The 16,644-nt window shown below is 35.4% G+C and overlaps 1 protein-coding gene across 2 annotated transcripts in view; it reads left to right on the top strand.

The window, feature by feature from the left end:
• RYR3 (ryanodine receptor 3) overlaps positions 1–16,644 on the top strand; it is a 218,916-nt gene that overhangs the window by 154,901 nt on the left and 47,371 nt on the right. For both annotated transcript variants that reach the window (XM_017829727.1, XM_017829728.1), the window contains 7 exons: positions 240–478; positions 1,393–1,474; positions 5,857–5,987; positions 8,820–9,140; positions 10,276–10,516; positions 11,992–12,079; positions 12,184–12,276. In XM_017829727.1, coding sequence (XP_017685216.1) covers positions 240–478; positions 1,393–1,474; positions 5,857–5,987; positions 8,820–9,140; positions 10,276–10,516; positions 11,992–12,079; positions 12,184–12,276 — 1,195 coding nt within the window. The remainder of the gene's footprint in view (positions 1–239; positions 479–1,392; positions 1,475–5,856; positions 5,988–8,819; positions 9,141–10,275; positions 10,517–11,991; positions 12,080–12,183; positions 12,277–16,644) is intronic.

Here is a 16,644-nt window from a genome sequence, read left to right as displayed (position 1 = left end):
ACTGAAAAGGCAAGACTATGGAATCAAGGTCTTTGTTGTTATTATTTTGTATTAAGTAGCCGAAGCTATTTGTTGCTTATACCACTATGCAAATGTAAGTGCCCTTCTCTGTTCATAATGTAAAGGTCATTGATACCGTGTGTGTATCTTCAAAGACTGATAGAATGTAACTAACATATGTACAGCTCTTTACAACTGCTGAAGTTCAATGCAATATTTTTTCCCTTATTATTTTTCAGAACTGTTATGAAATCAGGATCTGAACTTGTCAAAGCAGGATTGCGTGCCTTTTTCGAAAATGCTGCTGAAGACTTGGAAAAAACTTCAGAAAATCTTAAACTTGGAAAATTTACTCATTCACGAACACAAATCAAGGGTGTTTCACAAAATATTAATTATACTACAGTAGCATTGTTACCAGTCTTGACATCGTTTTTTGAACATATTTCACATTATCAGTTTGGAATCGATTTACTTTGTAAGTATTTTATTTTTTAAAAAAGTTTATTGTATTATAATGGTACAAACGCTTTTTAGTAGCGCTGCATGGATTCAAAGGATGAAATTCTGTTTTCAGTAACATGCACATTTCCTGCATTAAATCTGAAATCACCTGCATACTATCTTATTTCTAGTGCATGTGTAAAAATAATATTCAATAAGTTTCAAGTTAATTACGTTCAATATTTCTACAAACATTGAGAGAGAAATTAAAATATCCCCTTAAGTGCTGTCTTACCAACTGTGTGGATGAAAGTAGTTTTCTATAGAAAATTTTTATTTCATTAAAGGAGACAACTTGCTATTAATTCCCTGTGGGTTTTCTCCTTACATGTGAAAACTACTGTAGGTCTTTGAATATAAGTTTTCCCTCTTTTTAGCATCATTTAGTGTAAAAATACTGAAATGACTCCTTGAGATTCAGTAATATGCTGAATGGTCTTATTATGCTCTAATGTCTCTAATTATCTTCCGAAATTTTATATATATTTGGGTCATAATTAAAAGGTGGATAACCATGAAAATACTTTCTTTAAAAGTATGGTGAAACTTTAGATCACGTACCTAAAGGTTAGACACACAGAGTGATGTGGTTTAGCTTAAAATTGTACTCTGTGAGTGTGATAACCTGCAATTATCTTATTAGCAAGTATCTGTTGTCCTCTTGGAATGTCTGATAATCTGTTAGATTGTGGAACAAATGTAGATGAAAAACAACGTATTAGAGAAATTAAAGATAAATAATATCATGTAGAGTATCTATAGGCAGAAGGTTCAGTGATACATATGTTAAAAGTTTAGATGCTTTTAAACGCATCGCATAAAATAGATGTTTGAAAAGTAATCTTTAGCTGAATAAATACTGATAATATACTTCTTATTTTCCTCTAGTGGGTGATGTACAAGTTTCATGTTACAGAATTCTTTGTAGCCTCTATTCTCTTGGGACTGGAAAGAACATCTATGTTGAAAGGTATTACATGTAACACTCAGCATGTAAAATTTTCTCTTCTTTTGGAGTGTGTTACTTAGGTAATAAAGCAGTTTGGATGAAAGGTGAATTTGAAACAGTGCACTTTATCTTGAAAGTAGTTGCCTATACTTTAGCGTTCAGTTCCACCAAAAAAAAAAATCAAAACTAAATAAAAGCAAATAACTCATCCTGCATATGTCAGTGTATCTGCAGAGTTTATTTTTCCCATGGGAAAAGCTAAATTTTTCCATGGGTTGCAATTAAGTTTGTCTACTGCATGTTGCTGTGGAATGTAGGCTGAGTACTAAGTAGACTGCATGTGTTTCACACCTAAGTGTATACAGAGTTCTCAAATGTTGTCCTGAGCATAAAATCCTGAGCATATGTAGATTGTTCTGACAACATTTAACTCTATGAATGAAACCATTAGTTAGCAGCATTTAAAAAAGACTAGGGTCTGAAATTCCTTTAAGTATCTAGTTGCTGGATTTTAGATCCTCTTCCATTAAAAAGGGACCAAGTCCATATCTGTCAGTTCAGAAAAGAGAACCCTATCATAAGATAGGAACTAAGATAAGGATAACCTATCCTTATGCTTGTGAAAGTTGTAGGTTAGGCAATTTTCATGACCTTTCTTATGATGAAAAGTTTAAGATCCCCTGGGAGAGAGACAGACTAAACTGGAGGAAATGTAAGTAGTCTGGTTAGGAGAGGCTTTGCCTAGTATGAAGAATGCTGGTCTCCAATTCTTTCCTTCCAAAGTTTATTTAAAATTCTTTCATGCAAAATGCAAGAGCAGACTGGTAGATAGATCTTTCCTCCCACTCTGCACGCATGCACATGTGTGCACAAGCTCATTCTTTTGTACTTCCTTATTCAGGCATTTATGCATCCATCACTAAATCAGAAAGCTATACTCTCTTTCATCTCTTTTTGGGCTTGAAAATCTTAAATACTCCTTTATACAGATCTGATAGGAAAAATGAGAAGTGCCTTACCCCTTATCTAACCAGCAGTCAGGGTCTTCTCACAGGAAATGAAATGTGAGAATGTTTGAGCTGCCTTTCAATAAAAAGTGCTCACAGCACAGGCCTCCACTTGATCAGCAAAAGCTATAAGCATTAGACCTTTTACATTGATTCTAGCAGCATCACCTTTGCCTACTGCAGTTGTCTTCTTAGACTGGAGAGCGATCAGATTAAATATATTCAAGGAGTTGAATTGGTCTCTTAAGTCTGTGTGAGAGGTTTTCAACTGTGGATTTCATTTAATTTGTTTTTAACAAGTCTCAAGCTCTTAAATTACAGTTGTAGACAGAAATCGGTGTCTAGGTGGGAAGTAGGATTTCAAACATATGTTTCAGCAAAACTTAGAAGTGAGTGATTGAACTGACTTGAACAGTTATTCAAGTTAAGCAATGCTTCGATTCAGGATCAAAGTGCAGGTTTTTCTCCTAGTGAATTTTGGAAGGAACATTAAGAAGTTTTACCTTTCATTGTAGAATGAGTCAATTCACTTTTCTTAGATAAATATCAGTTTTCGTGGCTGAAATAATTCAGCTGATTCTACAAGACTCCTGACTGCTGGGGCTCAGAACTAACACTTAGTTGGATTGCTAGTGCTGCCCTGTTGAGACACACTTCCATTGTCGTGTTTTATCCTTTGTACAAAGACGGTTTATCTTCTTTAGGATGTTTGACATTTTTCTGATTTCTCTGTGGACATTTCTTCTCTAAATGTCTCTATGGTTCATAAATGTAGAGCTGGATGCAAAATGCAATAACTCTTTATTGCTTTGAGCCCTAGTGCTCTACTGACAAGTATAGTATTATTGCTATAGGTATTTTGGTACTAATTTCTTTTTATTTCCTGCATTAGAAATTTAGGTCCTAAATTTGGGGTTGAAAACTCTGTTTTCATGCCCAGTACCTAAAAATTGTATGTCCCTTTATGGTGTCTTGTCACCATAGTTTATCACCAGTCAGTTTATAGAAACACATTTCCAAGTTATTTTTAGTATCTGTAACAATAATAAGAAATATAAACTTCTGCATGAGTTAAGAATTTATAGCAACTTTTTGATGGATGTAGTTAAATATTACAAAATTAACGGTTGTATTCAGTCATATTTACATATCCAGGTTGTTCATTAAGACTTTAAACTGACCTACTTGAGGCTTCTCAAAATTAAGGCTGCCAAATACGCAAGAAAGCCTGTTATGAGTAGTATAATAGAAAATGCTTCTTCATCACTGCCTCAGCCTTTTGTCATGTTTTGGTTTTTCAAAGTCTAGATTGATTTGATTACATTTCAGTGTTTTCCACTTCCTCCAAGGCTTGCACATCAGACTGTGACAGTCTCATACTTCAGTGTGAATGTTTCCAATTAGTTATGTTCCTAATATATTCTAAAGGGTTCCTAACGTGTTCTAAAGGGTTAATTTGGCTTTTCTTTAACTATCTTTTTATTCAGTTTATTCTACTGAACAACTCAGTTCCTTAATGATTTATTTTACATGATTTGCTTTTTGTGTCAGTGGCTGACAATTTGCTCTGAATTTCTTTTTATGTTTTCTAACTTCCATCCTGCAAAATTTTAGGCTTTCACGGAATCATAGAATGGTTTGAGTTGGAAGGGACCTTAAAGATCATCTTAATGGTGATGTCACAGTTCACCCAGGGATAGGCATCAGGTGATTATCTCTGGCACTGCCTCTTCTTCCTGTTGTGAGGGCCCTCCCTCCTCTTCATCCCTCACTAAGTGAACTGCTTTTGTCTTGGATTTCTTCTCCTCTATAGGGGTGACTGCTACCAGCATGGGTTGTTTCTCTGGTTCAGCTGCAGTTTGAGTGGCCGCAGTGCCTGTTGATCTGCTTTCCTTCTCTGTCCCCTGAGGGTGCTCTCTAATAACAGGCAGTGTCCAATAAATATTAGCCAGGCCCCCAGCATGTTGCCTAAGTTCACACCTCTCTGGAACTGCCACAGCATTTTTCTTTCAAATGTTCTGCCACTTTATCAGGGTCCTGTAGTTGTTCAGGGGTGAAATTCCAAACTACTGGAGCAGAATAATCCTTCAAAACCTGGCCAATTTTCTACCACATTCCATGCCACTCATGACTATCCACCCTCAGGGCAGATGTCTGAAAGACACTACTAAAAATCTCTTTTGTGACTCTGAATATGGTGTGGACCATACCATGGTGTGGGGGATGTGGCAGACCTAGCAACAAGAACATGCTTTTCTTAACATCCAAGGGAAATTCAAAATCCTCAAAAGCTGTTCCAACAAGCCTGAAGAAGAAAGCAAAAGGGGGTGAAAACCTGGGGAAAATCATCCTGTTCTTCCCACAGGCTGGGTATGATTATTAATGAGCTCCCAGAGGTAGTGCCCGAGGTGAGGGCAGGAAAGCAGCACTGAAGGCACATCCCAAATGACTCTCATTGTCCTTGATGTTATCATATCATAAGCTGATATCACACAATACAGCAACAAAGCAGTCTTGATCCCTCTCCCTGCCCTGAAAAATATCATCACAGGGAGCACATATTGCATATGCAGGAATATATGCAAGGTTAGATACCACAACCATGTGAACAGACCAAGCAACATTGTGACTAGCTGCTTGGACCCAGGACAACAAATGCTTAGATCAAATTTGTTTCGAACCTGCTCTGGTCAGATCTGTTGTTATCTCAACCCTTCCTGTCTCACACTGAGCGCCAAATAGGGGTGTTGTGGTTTAGGAATGATATTCCCCCATTTGATGTTCCCACTGAAACAATCCAAATTATGTGCCACTTGCTCACTCTTACCATCCCCTCCCCCTCCTCTGCTGCAGGCTGGAGAGGAGAATTGGAGGCACAAAAGGTAAAGATCATGGGTTGAGATAAGAACAATTTACTGGAAATAGCAATGAAATAAGGCAATGAAATTGTTGCTCAATAAGAGCGACAATACTAATGACAGACTGTACAAGAAAGAGGTGAACGATTCACTTGCAATTGCTCAAAACCACACTATGTTGACCCTGAAGGGTCCCTTCCTCCATCCCCCGGCAATGACAAGTGATATAGAATAATCTCCAGGTCCTAGCCGTGCTCCCTCCTGGCTACTGCAAAAATTAATCCTATCTTGGCCAGAACCAGAACTGGTGGAGGTGGGGTGTTTTTTTAATTGTGTTTCTTATACAACTGTGATTTCCAGTAGTTTTTTTCATTTGAGAAATGCAATTTTGCAAAGTTGTCAAATAGTTCCTAACGTATTAAAAAGACGAAATAAACCATCAATAAGCATTAATTCTTTTTTATTGTGCATGCTAGACACTGATAGCCTAGTGAAAGACTTTTTCTCTCAGATGACTTTTAATGTCTCTCATATACAGGCAGCGTCCCGCACTTGGTGAGTGTTTAGCATCTCTTGCAGCGGCCATTCCAGTAGCATTCCTTGAACCTTCTCTCAACCATTACAACCCACTGTCTGTTTTCAACACAAAAAGTGCAAGAGAAAGAGCAAGTAAGTACTATTTCTCAAAAAAAAAAAAAAAAAAGCTGTTTACTCCTCTCCAACTAAGTAACAGAAGTTGTATAATGAAAATAATCCAAAAGTATGCCTCAGTAGAGAACTCCTACTATTGCTGTTTCATTACTTGTCATTCTAGCCTTCTCTATTTTGTTGAAACTGTGTCAACATTTTTCCCTTTCTCCTAATAGTTCTAGATATTTTTCTGAACACGATGTTTGAATACTTTTCTAAAGGTGCATACTGTAATATTTGAAGCTTAGTTAAAGAACATATGTATGTTACAATATTTTTTGGCAAATATACAATTGCGTACATGTAGCAAATTTCTATGGTTTTTGTTGTCTTACCAGTAATCTAAAGCAGTTTGGTCTAGGGAACTCCTGGCAGAATAAGACTTTGATTCCATGAAACCTTAATCAAACAGGGACCTTGACAGGTTGGAGAGATGAGCAGAGAAGAAATGTCTGAAGTTCAACAAAAGTAAATGCAGGGTCCTACACCTGGGGAAGAATAACTCCATACAGCAGTATCTGCTGGAAAGCAGCTTTACAGAGAAGGGCTTGGGGGTCCTGGTGGACAACAAGCTGTCCAGGAGCCAGGAGTGTGTCCTTGTGGCCAAGAAGGCCAGTGGTATCCTGGGGTGCATTAGGAAGAGGCACTGCCAGCAGGTCAAGGTAGGTGATCTTGCCCTTCTACTCAGCCCTGGTGAGGCCTCACCTGGAGTACTGTGTCCATTTCTGGGCATCTCAGTATAAGAGAGACATGGAGCTCCTGGAGTGGGTCCAGCAGAGGGCTACAAAGATGACTGAAGGACTGGAGAACCTCTCTTATGAAGAAAGGCTAAGGGAGCTGGACCTGTTCAGCATCAAGAAGAGATGACTGAGAGGGGACCTCATCAATATATATGAGTCTCTGAAAGGAGGGTGACAAGGGGATGGAGCCAGGCTCTTTTCAGAGGTGTCTAGCAATAGGACAAGAGGCAACGGGCAGAAAATGATGCACAGGAAGTTCCACCTCAATATGAAGAAGAACTTCTTTATTGTGCAGGTGACCACACACTGGAACAGATTGCCCAGAGAGGTTGTGGAGTCTCCCTCACTGGGGATATTGAAGAACCATCTCAGCTCAATCCTGTGCAATGTGCTCTAGGATGACCCTGCTTGAGCAGGGAGGTTGGGCCAAATCATAGAATCATAGAATATGCTGAGCTGGAAGTGACGCATCAAGATCATTGTGCCTAACATCCAGATTTGCACCGGGCATCCCAAGAGTCACACCATGTGCCTGAGAGGATTGTCCAAACGTTTCTTGAACTCAGGCAGCAGGCCAAGTGCTGTGACCACTTCCCTGGGGAGCCTGTTCCAGTGCCCAACCACCCTCTGGGTGAAAAACCTTTTCCTGATACCTAATCTAAACCTCCCCTGACTCAGCTTCATGCCATTTCCTTGAGTCCTGTCACTGGTCATGAGAGTGAAGAGATCAGTACTTGTCCCTCCTCTTCCTCTCACAAGGAAGTTGTAGACTGCAATAAGGTCTCCCCTCAGTCTCCTCTTCTCCAGATTGAAAAGACCAAGTGACCTCAACCACTCACACGGCTTCCCCTTCAGACCCTTCACCATCCTCATGGCCCTCCTTTGGATGCTCTCTAATAGATTAATGCCTTTTTTATACTGTGGTGCCCAAAACTGCACACAATATTCAAGGTGAGGCCACACCAATGCAGAGCAGAGTGGGTCAATCCCCTCCCTCGACCAGCTGGCGATGCTTTGCCTGATGCCCCCCAGGACACAGTTGGCCCTCCTGGCTGTCAGGGCACTGCTGACTCACATTCAACTTGCCATTGACCAGGACCCCAAGTCCCTTCCTGTAGCAGTGCCTCTCATTCCCTAGTCTATACACGACCTCACTGCGGTCCCTTCTAGCCTTACCCTTTCTGTGATTCTGTTGAAAGGAGCACGAGTCCTTCTACTTCACTTTCTTCTCTCCCAGTTTACTCTTGATGGACTCCTATCTTAAAGTATTTCAGTATTTTTCTGGTTGATCCACGTAAGAGTCATTACCTGCCAAATCATTGTAAATTTAAACAAACAAACAAGAAACAAAAGGGTAGGTAGACCGATTACATATGCCTCAAGTTTTTCCAGATAACAGCAGTTACGGAAAAGCTTCTGCTAATCCTTCCTCCCTGTCAGCTCTGCTTTATAGAAACAGCACTGGTGTAAGAAGAGCTTTACTTGAGGGACTGGCATTAGATTATGATGGGTTGTTAATTGCTGAATAAGCATCCTTCAGTTTTTAATACAAGCATCTGACAACTGGAATTCTTTCCTGGCATTTTTTTTGGGAGATAGATGTGCAGAGTTCATATACTAGGTACAGTATAATTTTAACCCCACCCATAATTTTAAGATGGTTGTTTCCTTTTCCCTGAGGTGGATTTAATCTTTGGCAAATAAGTGTAAAAGTTGTGAATGATTATGGAAATAATGGCCAGAATTGATTGAATATTAATATAATCTTTCTGTTCTGCACTTTTAGCTGGACTGCTCACCAGATAATTGCAGGACATATTATGGTAAAGCCATGGCTTTATGGCAGATATTGTTTACATCATTGCTATATGCACATCATCAGAAAGACATAATTTATGAAAGGAGATACCCATGCATACCCCAAAGTCTTACTACAGATATACCTGCCCAAGACGGTGAAGGAAAAAAACCTGAGTGACAATGTTACTTGTATTTTAAACATAGGGTTTAAACATAGGTGTCCTCTTTTATTTTGCTAATTATTCTTTTGTTTTTCTACCCTTACTCGCAGTTTTAGGTATGCCTGATACAGTAGAAGAGATGTGTCCAGAGATCCCTCAGCTGGATGGACTTATAAAGGAAATTAATGATTTAGCAGAGTCTGGAGCAAGGTATACTGAAATGCCTCATGTCATCGAAGTTATCTTACCCATGCTATGCAACTATTTATCCTACTGGTGGGAAAGAGGGTCTGAGAGTGTTTCTCAAAGTGGTGGGCCTTGCTGTACAATGATAACATCTGAGCATCTGAGCATCGTTCTTGGGAACATTCTAAAAATCATTAACAACAATCTGGGAATAGATGAAGCATCTTGGATGAAAAGAATTGCAGGTACTGTAAACATTTTTTGAAGAGTAATTTTACTAATAATATTTAATTACTTTTTTATACTTTACCTTATTACCCAGTGATATAATAGCAATAAATTGTAATAAAACCATCATAAAAGACAGATAAACAAAAGATAAGTAACAATTTATTTTTTTATTATTCATTTTATACATGCAGTGTAGCATCACTTTAAGTAGAGAGCTTTCTGTACACCATAACAGATTTTGAAAATCTTATCTCTATGCACTGTATAAGAGCCTTAGAATTTATTTTGGAGTTGTCAGTTTCGCTGATTTTCAAGACACCTAAGAAGTGAGTTTTACGGTAGAGGGTATAAGTCCTGTGAATTCTGTTCATGAAATATCAGGACAAAATGCAAAGAAATTGTAAATGGTGAAATAATTTCAAGAGTAACCCAAGTTCAAAATTAGTTGGTTTCCCTGAATAAATGTGTGATCTATTAAATGAGCTGAAAGTTTTCTCAAAATGTCCTACAGGATTTAGTATCTAGCTAGATAAAGAAATTTACTGTATCCAAATTTAATCATTCATATTAACCAGTGTAAATATGTACTGTGCAATAATGTGGTTTGAGAAAACTTATTTAAAGGTAATAATTTACTGCTAAATTTGAGCACCCAGTACCCATTGGTACTGGACTTTGGTATTATTTTAAATTCTGGAAGATCCTTAATGAAAATAAGAATTCCATTAAAATTTATTAAAAGTTTGCTGCTTAATTGTAGAGAACATTTGTTGCAGTTTTGACATAGGGTAGAAAAACCCCACACCCATGCACACAAAAATCCAAAAAAAAAGTATTTTTCTGAGGACTTTGCGTCTCAACCTCTACTTTGCTTACGTTCTTAGTTAGAGACATGTGACTTGCGAAGACCATGATAGTTTAATTTACATAACACTGAAATATTTATCCAAATCCACAGTGATTTAGTCTTTCAATACATACAGTTTTTACAAAGCTACATTCACAGTTTTATTAGGAATTTTATGATGCAGAAATATATGAAGCTCTTTAACCTTTATCATTTCTAGAACTTCAGAGTTCATATTAATATGATGAAAAACAACACTAATAGTGCATTAATCATAGTATTATCTATATTTTCACATATAGTTTATGCTCAACCCATCATCAGCAAAGCCAGACCTGATCTGCTCAGATCTCACTTTATTCCAACACTGGATAAATTGAAGAAGAAAGCTATAAAGATAGCGATGGAAGAGGAGCAGTTGAAAGCAGATAGTAAAACTGACACCCAAGAAGCTGAGCTACTCATTCTCGATGAATTTGCTGTACTTTGTAGAGACCTTTATGCCTTCTATCCAATGTTGATACGCTATGTAGACAACAACAGGTAAATAAAAATTAATAATTGAACTCAGATGTATTAGTTAATATATTGGAGTCTATGATTAGACATTCAGAACAACATTTAATGTTATACTGAGAATCAGATCCTGAGTATTTTAAGATTCTTCACTTAAACATAGCTGTACCTTGAATTCACACCTTTTGTTCACATGTATGGCTTATTTTGTTGTATTGTAACTGGACTACTACTACTGAGAACACATATCCTGACCAGACCTATACATCCTACTGCAGCCCAGTGACATTACTAATTGCTTTTCAAAAACTAAAATAATGGCTAAAACCCTTACCTGTTAATGACGGGACAAAAAAATATTTTGCCTCCATTGAATGATTCTCTTTGTAGATGTAGTTATTCTTTTGCGAGGTTTTTTTTGTTTATTTTGTTTTTTCATTTCATTTTAAGACGAAAATAAAGAGTATTTGAACGACATTGTACCAGAAGTTTTTTCCTTAGCCATTTACTGAAGGATTATTCTGCACTTTCCCTGCACTTTCCATTTCCTTTGTCACAGAACATGATCCCAAGGTGCTCCTCAGAAGAGTGTCTGAAGTATTTATAGTATCTCAGCATCTACAGTATCTTATCCTATCCTTAACAACATTGTTCTTCTGTACACAGTCATTGTCCCTTTTTTTTTTTGGTGTTAGTACATATTCAGCTGGTTAGAAGCATTTCATTGCATGCATAATCCTTTAGGCTGTGAACAAATTTACACTGAGAATTTTTTCTTTTTCTAGATGAACTCAAGGCTTTACTATGTCAGATCTTGTTGGCAAGGAAACAGTTCAAATATTTTAAAAAACGCAGATTTAACTTGACTGTGGAGAAATCCAACTAGAAAGATAAAGTTAATGAGCATAAACTGTAACATAGTAACTATTTCCATGTCTGCTGTCAGGTGCCCACTTTATGTATGGTCATATCAATACAATTTAATTTAGAGACATTTAAGAGGGCTGCATCTGTTAGTTCATTTGCACAAGTTTTCTGAGCATCCTTGCGCAGACACACTCAGACTGAAGTTGTATTAGTTCCTGGATTACAAAAATAAACCAATTGAAGAATCTTACAGCTCTATCCACTCATTCATTTCCCTGTAATGTTCCTTCTCTCCTTGTTACAGTGTTCTCTGTGATCAACACAGTTTTGATATCAAAGTTTTATTAGGAAGGAAAAAAATACAATAGCAAGGTCTGGATTTTAGTCTGGTTAACAGAACAGGCACAAAAAACATGTTGGCACCATGGGGAGGGGGAGCAGGCAGAAATAAATACCCAAGAATTAGGACTTTTGCTGGAGATGAATTAAACTGCCATGAAAGATTGCCTCTCTAAGCATCTAAAGAGATTTTCATTGAATTCCAAGATTAACTATACAAATGTAACCTGATCTATTAAATAGAGATTATTATATTAAAATGTCTTATTCTAAATTTCTCTTATTTTTATAACTAGAGCCAACTGGCTAAAGAAACCAGATGCAGATTCTGATGAACTCTTTCGAATGGTAGCTGAAGTTTTTATCCTGTGGTGTAAATCACATGTAAGATAAGATGTACATTTTTTCTTTCATTTAATCCTATCTTTACTTATAAAGGTGGTGTGTGTGGACGAACTAAATTTCTGGTGATTTATTTTTGTCTTTAGAATTTCAAAAGAGAAGAACAAAATTTTGTGATTCAGAATGAAATCAACAATTTGGCATTTTTAACAGGAGACACCAAAAGCAAGATGTCTAAAGTAAGTTAATAAAAATTTGTGGATCAGGTAAATTTTCACTATGTGTTTAGTATGTTGTAAGAAGGCTCTGAAAATCTACTCAGATTGCAACTGCTGTTCTAGTAGAAGAAAAGAAAAATAGTTTTGCTTCTTGATGACAGATGTGACAACTACTATGCAAAATATAGCCTATGTACCTTAGAGTTACTTATTAAATGTTTGCTAATATTCAAATACACAAGATTTAATTAAAAGTCTTGATTTGAGAAATTACACGTATAAGAGAATATGGCTTGTATTATAAAATATGGGTTGTTGATCTTTTAGAAAAAAAAAAGGTAGACTATTTTATAAAAGCAAGTGAAAAAACATTGGTTGCCTCATCATTTTCCTGTGAATGTCATCTTGTTCTGTCAGCTTTGATGGATGACTGCTGTCTTTGCATATACCCCTTTATTTATACATATAGTGTGCCATGTGTACACTGGTTTTCTTGTTTTTTATTACTTAACACATTAATGTCTTTTTTGCTAATTTTCAAAGAGAGGCTGATACAATGGCTTAAAGTACATTTGTTACCTGTTTAATAGACAAAATTCATGGTGTCAAGGTAAAACATGCTGGTTTGACATTAGCTGAAGAAATTGCCTTACTAAACTAAAGCTAGATGAAGTCTAATTCCAAATTAGTGTAAGTAAGTGTAGCAAAGGAACCTTTTCTTTCATTTATATTTATAATGTGTTTGGAGTAATTTTGAAAGTGTACCAGAGAAGTAGTGTTTAAAGTGTTTTATTTCAATGTATTTTGGTTGCCTGTTACCAAGCTACTGTAAGTTCAACTTTAGAAAATAGAGAGGCAGGTAAAATGTGCCCTTATATTTCATAAGTTTCTTTAAAAAGGTTTGTTTGGGTTTTTTTTTATTATTTTCTTTTAGTTTTGAAACCAGGCCAAGCCAAATGCTGATATTGGAAATTTTACATGCAAAACTAGCAGATTATCTGGTTGTCATTAGTTCATGACTGGCACTAAAAAAAAAGTCCAACTATATACAGAATTCCTTATTCAGAGAAAAGGAATTTTTTAATGTGTTTTCCTGTTTTCAAGATGCAGATTACAAAATTGTTTGATAGAATTTAAACGTTTGTATCATCCTCATTAGCAGGATTAGTAGTGGGCATAGTCAAGGCTATTTGAGGAGAAATTGCACAATAACCAAGTCTAATATGCAGCTCTGTACTTTTATCATATGGCAATCACTGCCCATAGATTTAATATGTGTTCTTCAGCATTTATATGTTAGAAATGGTCTGAGAACTAGACCAATTAGGTGTACTTTTTTTAAAAAAAAGATAGACTAGAATCAGGTGATTCATATATATTTAAATTAATAGAGGATAATATGATGTAAACAGTGTTATATTTTTGTCAGTCTGGTATGGTAGGAATGAAAAACAAATCTTTACAAAATAAAGAATAGGTAGGCTTCATACTGCTCTGATTTTGAAAAAATCATGGGAATTTAACATCAAGAATCTATATTACCCAAATTTGATTTTGAGATTATATTTTCAAATGCCTGAAGCATATATTTAAGTATAGAGATATACTGTGTATGAATACTTGTATGAATATATTTTTACATAACAGAGATGTAGATGCATATATAAATGTGTTTTTCTTCCTATGGGTATACAGTACAGAGAGATTGTGGGCTTTTTTAAATGCATATAATTTTTTGTAAGCATACAATGTCATGGCATTCAAGGACACTCTCATGGCCATTGCTAATAAAAGAAAAATAAAATACTTTATTGTTCATGACTGAATATTTTATTTATATGGTACCATAACTGCAGGCATGATTGCAGAACAGCTGATAATTTAGATAGACATTTGTCTCATGATGACTTAAATATCATGATGAAATGTATGAGTTGTCTTTTAGAAGTATTGTATTGGTTTTCTATAGATGGTTTCTAAGCAGGAAATTGTTAATATTTCATAATATAAAATGTAAGTGCTCTAAAACCAGCACACTCATTAAAGGATAGATTTACATCTGATTTTTTATTTAAGGCTGCATAGCTTAAAATATGAAGAAATATATATATGAAACAAATATATAGAAAGATAATGTAATAATATATAATATAATATATAATATATAATAATAATAATATATAGTAAATATAAGAAATATATATATATAAAACAAGAAATTCTCTAGGTAACTGAACTTCAGGATTTCTTACAAGCTTTGGTACTTATTTATATCCTCAGACAGTGAACAGTAGAGGACATTACATTAGGGAACATTATTTTTATAATTTCTTGCTTTAATATTAACATTCAGCTCAAAAAGCATTATGCTAACAGAATAATTAGCACTTTCCTCTCTATCACTAGTTTATTCCTATTATTTTCAGTGTAAACAATTATATCCAGTATTTATCAAGCATGAGAATGTATAGAAAACTGTGAATATGAGCATTAGCTCTTGGCAGTTGGCCCAAGACAGAACAGTTTGAGGTCTCTTAAAGGATTAAGGCCCCATGCTGATCTGAGACTGCTTTATATAACAGAGACAGTATTTTTCCTAAGATACAAAATACTCTGATTCTATCAGAGTGTAAGGTGTAATATGTCATGTACAGAAGGTTCTATATCTTTACCTGCCACATGAAGAAAAAAAAGAAGCAGAGGATGAAGGAGTAGCATTACATCATTCATTGGCGGCTAAAAGCAGTGGTAACAAATGATTCATCATTACAATCAATAAATTGATTAAGTACCCATTGTATTTTGATTATACAATGTTAACTTTGTTAATAGCTTTTCAAATAAATGTATTAACAGCTGAGAAAGTTTTTTAATTTTTCTTTTCTAAAAATATGGCAGCAGAGTGCTCGGAGGGGAATGGTAAGTTAGAGAACTTCCAGTCTGAGAGAGACTGGTAACTTAGATTACAATGAAATAACAGATTTGTGAAAAAAGTGTTGAAATGGAGAATTTAAACACATTCAACTCCACTAATCTGTTATTTTTGACCCCTTCATAGGTTTCTTGATAAAACAACATTTTGGTTAAGAGCCAATGATGTCCTGTTGAGTTTTTCAGTATAAAACACTAAGCTTATACATTCACATGTACATAATAACTGTGTAATATATATGTGGGCAATTTTTTTGTATAAGTTTTGGAATCTAAATGAATGTGTGGCTAGATATATACCCTCAGTTGCTAAACTCTTGCATATTCTACTGAAGTTCTATTTGACTGGTCCTCATTATTTTTTTTAATCTACTTTTAAGAACATTTGGATAGACCTATTATATTACTGTTACAGAATTTCAAGGCAGTCATAGCATTCTAGCTTGTATTATGAAACAACATTGTGGTTTGTGCCCATTTGTGATATGTAATACATATTATTTGCAGATTTACAATAGTTAGAGGATTTCATGTTAGTATTTTCTGCAAGAGTTTTAGATCTCTGAGACTATTTCAATTACAAAGAATGTATTTCCTTTGGATATACTGAGGTGAAGCATGAGTGGATTACTTTTATAGTCATCTCAAATTAAGTATAATTAACATCTTGTCTTTACTTACCTTCAGTATATATCTGCTGAGCCATGTCTAGGAGCATCTACATATTTCACACAATTGAAATTTTAAATTAAAATTTGCTATTTGTCTGAGTAAGCTATTCAAGATTCTAAGAATCTAAGATTCTAACACTTAATTTGACGAATGGTCTTTTGTTTTTCTTGACTTGAAGCCTTTTTTTTACTATGTGGTATTAATACAGTAGGCTGCAAAAGATTTAAAAAATATCTAGACTTCAACATTTTAAAGCTTACTGAAGTATCACAAGAAAAGGAAGTTACTGTTAGGGCAATGACAGAAGTAGGAGCTTGTGCGTGTTTATAGATTTTTCTGCCTGTTTAAACCCAACAGTTTTCTATAGTATTTTCCTATGCCTGGTAAAGGATTCTTTTGAGTAACAGTTTATTTTATTTTACAGAAACTAAATGGTTTTGATGTTATATTCTTAAGATTTCCTGACCAATGATAATATAGTGTTGACTATGGAATACATATTTATTTAAGTGTATTTATGGTATTAATATAATAAACATGGGAAAAACCCCTGTGTATGTATGAGAGTTACAACTGAGTTGATAATGTTCTTAAAATGGGTACTGCTAAAAGATACAAGCTAAAGCTTCTCAGATTGTCTTCAAAATGATAATAAGATATGTGATGGGAAAATACATCCATAAATGAAGTGCAACACCTTCTCAGTGATAATTTGATTTCTAAACATAATTTTTCTCAAACATATTTTGGGAGGGAAAGAGGGGAGAAAGAGCTATTTTGGTGAAA

Source organism: Lepidothrix coronata, unplaced genomic scaffold (assembly GCF_001604755.1).
Source record: "Lepidothrix coronata isolate B3197 unplaced genomic scaffold, Lepidothrix_coronata-1.0 Scaffold168, whole genome shotgun sequence".
In the NCBI taxonomy this organism is placed as follows: domain Eukaryota; kingdom Metazoa; phylum Chordata; class Aves; order Passeriformes; family Pipridae; genus Lepidothrix; species Lepidothrix coronata.
Note: the sequence above shows the minus strand (reverse complement) of the source record. Positions and strands in the feature narration are given on the sequence as shown.